The sequence below is a fragment of the Myripristis murdjan genome, chromosome 3, assembly GCF_902150065.1.
Source record: "Myripristis murdjan chromosome 3, fMyrMur1.1, whole genome shotgun sequence".
NCBI classification, from domain to species: Eukaryota; Metazoa; Chordata; class Actinopteri; order Holocentriformes; family Holocentridae; genus Myripristis; species Myripristis murdjan.
Window position 1 is genome coordinate 5,650,187 of NC_043982.1, and position 7,334 is coordinate 5,657,520.

The 7,334-nt window shown below is 36.6% G+C and overlaps 1 protein-coding gene across 1 annotated transcript in view; it reads right to left on the minus strand.

The window, feature by feature from the left end:
- The window catches only part of LOC115380642 (stonustoxin subunit beta-like), a 5,925-nt gene extending 1,116 nt beyond the window's left edge, over positions 1 to 4,809 (minus strand). The window contains exon 1 of the mRNA XM_030081767.1: positions 4,746 to 4,809. Within this exon, the coding sequence (XP_029937627.1) occupies positions 4,746 to 4,809 (64 nt within the window). The remainder of the gene's footprint in view (positions 1 to 4,745) is intronic.
- Between the last annotated feature and the right edge of the window lie 2,525 nt (positions 4,810 to 7,334).

Genomic DNA, 7,334 nt, shown 5'->3' on the forward strand with positions numbered 1-7,334 from the left:
TGGGTCATTCTATAATTTTGGGACATCTTAAGTCCATGGGATATATCTTGCATGAATTTTTAGTATAACTTAAAAAAAAAAAAATCATTTTATATTGACAGTTGATCATGTTTTCACAAATACAATGATTATTTATTGTAGAAACAGCCATTTAATAATTAAAAAATGTCTACATATCACTACAATCTACATTTTCCCTCTGTCCTTTTTTAATCACAACCAACTTTTAATTAGCCAAAAAACAATGAAAAGCACTTATTTACTTTTTATTTTGATAATTTCCCATTCATTAAATAGAGATAATTATGACAGATAAAATTTTTGTGTCAATATATAAAATACTATATGCAAAATAACATTTTTATGTGTGTCCCTGAAATCATTGTCAACTAAGTTACCCATTAAAAAAAAAAAAAAAAAAAAAAAAAAAAAAAAAAAAAAAGCCTCCCAATAAGGTCTTGTTTACCCAAATCTTATGACGTTCACCTTGTGATGTCATTTCACTCAGCAGGCTGCATGGTATGTTCTTTCTGCCTTCTTTTCTTAAATATTTCTTATAGTGTCTGAGTCAAGGAAGAATTTAGCAAATGTCAACAGTGTTACTCCAGTATCATTATTAAATTATGTTTAATAATATTTTACTTAATTATTTCTGTAATAGTTTAAGACAATCCTTCTCAAAAATGCCATGTGGTATTTGGCTGAAAGCAGCCATGTTGATTTAATGCCTGAAAACTGCAATAATGTCAACTATGTTACCCATAAACTGTGTTACCCTAGAAAGGTAACTGAGTTGACTAAGGGTGACATACAGTAGTTGACACTTACCATATTCTTGTATAGTCCAGTCATTTTATGACTCAAGGTCAAACAAATTGCAACAGAAGCAAACTCAACTGATTTTGTATCCTCAGTATGTCCTGAGTGAGGGAAAAAAAAGCCCAGAAGAATCCCACTGGGGGAAAGTTTCAAAAAAGACAAAAATATAGCCCATTCAAACGCCTATTAACTTTTTTTCTCATATTAATAGGGCAAAAATTTTAACCTTTAGGTATCACCATGAAAATTGCTGAGTTGATTACTTACATATAGACAAATAAAAAATGTATTGCAAGTTTTTTGAAATTGTTTATTGAAATGAGCAAATTGTGCATATTTGAATTCTGTACACACTAGTTTGTATAAATGCTACAACAGATATAAACCTTGGGTATAGCCAGGTGAAAATCTCATAATCAATCCTGTTGGCATATAGCAGTCAAATACTGAACATTAAGGTCTGAATGGAACCCATTTAGGCTACCAATGAACATTAAGGAAGAAGGAACTTACAACCAGTCTTTAGCAATTATCATTGCAGAGATGAGGTTTGGAGTTGGGTCCGTGAGGCTGTTTCTGGGAGATAAGTCTGAGGAACGAACAAGAGACAAGTACAGCATTAGCACTGTTTGACCAAGGGGGACCCAGTAAAGTGCTACCCACAGCAAAATGACTGTTTGATCAAAAAAGCTATATTGTGGCACTCCCTGGTCTCAGCAGCAGTCACCTCCCGAAGAAAGGAGCATGCCATAACTGCTCCACTAAGGTGGTAGTAATCTTGAAAAATGGCATCCATTTTGGAATTTCTAAGTGGTTGTCAAATGACCCATGGAGACAGCTCATCCCAATTTTCATGCTAGTATCATAAGAAGACCACTTTATATGCCCTCTGTAGTAAAACTGTGAAGTTTATGCAAATTTATGCAAATTAGCTCATGTTACTAAACCGTTTCAAAAAACTTGCAATACATTTTTTATTTGTCTTAAGGTAAGTAATCAACTCAGCAATTTTCATGGTGATACCTAAAGGTTAAATTTTTTACCCTATTCACATGAGAAAAAAAGTTAATAGGCGTTTGAATGGGCTATATTTTGGTCTTTTTCGAAACTTTCCCCCAGTGGGATTCTTCTGGGCTTTTTTTTCCCTCACTCAGGACATGCTGAGGATACGAAATCAGCTGAGTTTGTTTCTGTTGCAATTTGTTTGACGTTGACCCCTTATTTGGCTTAAAATTACTGGACTAGTAGTTTTCAAGAGTTAATTTTAAAATAAATTCAGATAATTTGTAACATAATAAAAAATCAACACACCTTTTAACCTTTTAAGACTGTTACATGTATATTGAAATGAATATACATTTTCTATAAATGCAGTTAATAAAATTACAAGTGTTCCACTACAAACTAGTCTGGTTGGTATGTGTTTTTGATGTCACAATGATTCCAGATGGTCTTAAGTAAATCTCGTAAGAGTTGGACTATGCAGTATTGCTAACATAAAAGCAGTATAATATTAATAATTTACATTATAATTATGTTTCATCATATTTTTTTTTATGTCCAGTCAACTTTAGTCAACTATGATACCATACACTGTCAACTAAGTTACCATTATGTAATATGTGATAAAAACATTTAATTGTTTCCTAAAACCAAAGTAAATGAGTAGAAACTTTGTGGCTGAGAAGCATGTCATGTTGTATACTTTTTTCAACAAAATTACCTTGGATTTTAAAAGTTTTTGAAAAAAAAAAAAAGGGAGACCACTGATTACATTCTGTGAAATTGGGGATTTAAAAGCCAAACAACAAACTAATTGGCAATTAAAATTTAAAATATTGGTAAATGGACACATATTCTACCAGGAATAGTATTTGTTTTAATATCTGGCATTTATCTAAAGTTACAAGTTGACAGTTTTTGTCTGTAACATAGTTGACAAAATAATCAGTTAATATCTCCTTTTATTTAATAAATATCTGAAATCAATAATGCTGGAGCTTGCCAATTACTAAAATATGTACATATTGCACACATATGCAAACACAGTAGCATTCTACTTCCTGTTCTTTGCTCCTGTGGGGTGCAAACTCTCACCAGAGTGTACATTATAAAAATTCGAACGCTCTGCCGTTTTGAACAAATTCAGAACGCCCAATTCTATATCAGCCTTTATTTTGAAAATGCAAAATACATGTATTCTTGATACATTCGTCTGACACATTTATTTGAGTGGGATTTTTTAAGAAGACACATTTTGATGTATCTTTGCGCATTTCTGTCTATAGTGAGAAGAACCTGAATATCTCTAAATAAATTAGGTAAAATATGAATTTAAGGTAGTTTTTAACTTGTAGGCTATGGTTGAGTAGCATAGGTAACACAATGATCAGTCAATATTGTAGGTATAATATAAGAGTGGGCTCTATAAGGTACAAACCACATGGGGACAAATAAGCCCCAGTGTCAAGGACACAAAAGCTGTACCTTAGAGGGTACTGCCCCTGTACCCCTAGATGTACAATAATGTGCTTTATTTTGAGAGTGTGAGTGCACTCTTTAGGTAGGTAGGTAGGTAGGTAGGTAGATACTTTATTCATCCCGCAGGAAAGTCACATTTTTTCAGCAGTATCCACAGATTACAGATTAAGTAAATAAAAAGAAATAAAAATAAAGAATAAGATCTAGGTACAACAGAATAAGATCTGAGTACAACAGAATAACCTAAGTACAACCCAGTGTGCAAAAAGCAATGTGCAAAAAAAAAAAAAAAAAAAAAAATTAAAAAATTAAAAAATTTAATTCATACTGCTTAAGTTAAATATTATGTATGTACCGTATTTCCCCAATTAATCGCCCGGGTGTTTAATACCCAAAATCAACTTGGACCCCAGGCGTTTAAAAGAACCAGGCAGCTATTCGCTGCAGGCCTTTATTTATTTTTGCACAGACCTGCACCAGGCCATTATTGTGATGATAGTTACCGTCCAACATATTTATCGTCGGTCGATTTAAGATTACGGTACACCTTTTTTTCTAACGTTAGCTAGCTCTCTTATTTTGACAGAAAACGGAATAGCCTTATTTTGGGTTACCTCAATACAATGCAAATAATCGCCCCGGCGGTTATTCGGGTGGGCATTTAATATGCAAAATGGGTGCAGACCCCAGGCATTTAAAAGAGCCAGGCAGCTATTAATTGGGGAAATACGGTATATGATTTGCACCCGTATTTTTAGCTGTTTCCATGTTTCTGGCATAGGCGGAGTTTGCGGGGGGGGGGCACCGCCCCCCCCAGCGTCTGAAATGTGTCACTACATTGAGTATTTCCTGTATACATATCTATAAACATTTAAGCATCAGAAATAAATCTGAATTACATTATGTTTGGTATTGTAATAAATAAAATAATTAAAAAAAAAAAAAAAAATCTTTGCCCCCCCAGCACAAATTTCAAACTCCGCCTATGGTTTCTAGGCACTTCCTTGTGATTCCACTTCTTTCAACACTGGCCTCAGCTGTGTTTGTTTTTGTTGCCACCCAGGACTTGACAGGACTTGGCATTAGTATCAGCATCAGGCTCACGTTGCCGATAATCCTGATACAGTTTTGCTCTGTTGCATTACAGCTACATGTTTGTACAATGTTACGGATAAGCTGGCTTTCCTGCGAATTGTTTACCCGTGTTTGTGAACATCAGTGGTTTCTCATGGTGATAGCATTGAAGGGCAACGTAGCTGACCTCACGAATGCCTTAAGGATTATAATTCTATATCACTCATAATTTCAAGGACTAGGCTATCCATCCGATTAATTTAGCTTACTGTTGGTTTGTGGAGTTTAGGGAAACTGTGGGATCAGAGAAATTCTAAACAATTTTTTGTTTTATTTCTGCTAAGCAAATATATACCCGCTGTGCTTGTTACATATCTTAGGGAACTGACTCTGGATTTTGAAGTCCATCACCTCCTTCACAAGTATCTGATCCATCGTCGGCTGGTCAGTTCTATCACTCTAATCATGGTTCCGCTCGTTCTACTTATAGGGTTATGGCTAATTAGATAATTAGATGACAGAGACTCAACACGCATAAAAGGGCTGAGCTGTGGTAGTATGGTTGTTTGTTAATCTGATTAATTTGTTAAATAGTTACTATGCACAATGATGTGGAGGTGTTGTCTCGTCTGACTTTGTGTTGCTTGTTTTTACATACGGAATGCAATGGTGCATTGTTCTCTTGCAATGACAGTGGTCACAAGTTAAGGAATTTTAAAACCGTTGTTTTTGCCTTGAACTAGGCTATATTTTGCTGTGTGTGAGTTATCCTGAAAGCTGCTGACTCAGCGATGTAGCACAAGCAAACTCGAAACCAGGCATGCCTTGCTGACCACTCGATACTGGGTGAGAAATCTAAAGGAAAACATAACGTGCGTTTTCATGTATGTGGTTTTACTGTCCTTATTGTGTTGTGTGTGGCTGTTTTTTCTGCTGCTATGGCACTGCAATTTCCCTGTGGGGATTAATAAAGTTTATATCTATCTATCTATCAATCAGACAAGTGTTAACTCGCTCCTTGAGTTTGACTCTACCTACCACCCTTCTCAAGCTGCCCTTCATCTTCAGCATCAACTGGCACATTCATTCATTCTACTCCCAGTCTCCTGATTGCATGACCCAAGTCAGGTTGAAAAGGACCTGAACATGATTTAACACAGTGTAATTTCCTTTGATTGTGAATGGCCTGAACTGTCAAGTTACATTTCAGTGATTATGGGTATCTTTGTTAGTTATAACAGGACTCACTCGTCTTGGTCTTTTTTTTTTTCCCACAACCGTTCTGCCTTCGTAAACTGTCAAAGTTCCATGTTGATAAGACCCTCACATCTCTTTTTTTCAGATCTTGTGTTGACATTTTCTGTAATCTGCTACTGTGGCTATCTCAGCGTCATGGTCAAAACTGCCCTTTCCAAAATGGTGAAAGTCAGCAGTAAAATCCTAGGTGTCCAGAACAGTAACCTCATCAGCCTGCACATCAGAGAGGTAGCACGGAAAGCTAAATCTCTCCGATCAGTCAGCACCCAGCCCCTTCACCCCAAGTTTCAGATCCTACCTTTTGGCTCCTGGTTCAGATTTCCCCCTGTGAAGAGCAACAGATACATGCACTCATTCACTTCCACTTCAGTTTCCCCTCTGAACTCAGGCCGGGGGTTAGATTGTAGCTATGGTGTTGTTCTTTGATAACAATAATGGTGACAATGATGATGATAATGATGGTTGTGAAAATGTTTCACAATGGTGCCAACCTTGGCTAACTATGTCCATTTTGTTTATGATGGCATATGTTGTTTACATAAGGTTGTTGCATTGTATTTCCATATCCATGTTGTATTGATATTGGTGACATGTTGATCTTGCCATTGATTTCCTAAAATTCAGCACATTATTCTTGCATGCAATTCTGTAATCAGAAAGGTCAACCTGGCACCACTGTTGGCTTGATGTAGCCTTTTTGTATTTCATCATCTCGTATCGATGTCTTGCTGCAAAACCAACTGCTCACCAGGGACAAACAAAGTTGAAATTTGAAAACTGATATGTGTGAATGAAACAGCATAGAGGCCAGAAGCACAGAAACCATTACTGTGCATGGGTAAGAACAAGAAGTTAGAGAAGGAAGTCCTGCACGTGAAATTCCATCTGTCATGACTGTGCAGATTATGGAGATAGATGTGGTTTAGAAAATCATAACATTGGCACGGGATATTGAACAAAACATGAAAAGAAAGTTAGGTGGTTAACACGAGATTAATCTTGCTGATCAGGGTCATTAGGGGGATCTGAAGACACCGGCTCATGAATCACTGGGTATTACCAACATCCTTGTGATGCAATATGTACAACCCAGAGAGCATGATATGATAGGTATTACAGTACACATACACTCAATACACAGCCTTTACTACAAAGGCTAGATAGTATATACTCAATACCAGGTAGCACAACAGTGTTAATTAATTACTGCCTAGATTTCTGCACTGCTCAAAAATTTTCCACACAATCTGTATCTGTAACAGACAGACATTTGCCTCCAGCTGTTTCTTGATTGTACTATGAGACATATCACAGCAAATGGAAACACACACACACACACACACACACACACACACACACACACACAGTATATATTGTGCACAGAGAAAGAGATAGAACCTGACATGGACTTCACATATCTCTGCCCTGGTTAAAAAAGCTCAGAAACGGCTGTATTTCTTAAGGAAACTTAAGAAAGCAAAATTCCCACGCCAAGTTCTTGTCAGCTTCTACAAAGGAGCGACTGAACGCATCCTGACTGGAAACATCACAAACTGGCATGGGATGTGCACGGCCCAGGACAGGAAGACTCTGCAACGAGTGATTAAAACTGCCCAAAACATCATTGGTACCCATCTACCAAGCATCAGTGATATCGGGGAGGTGAGGTGCCTGCGCAGAGCCAAAAGGATCCTAAAAGACAA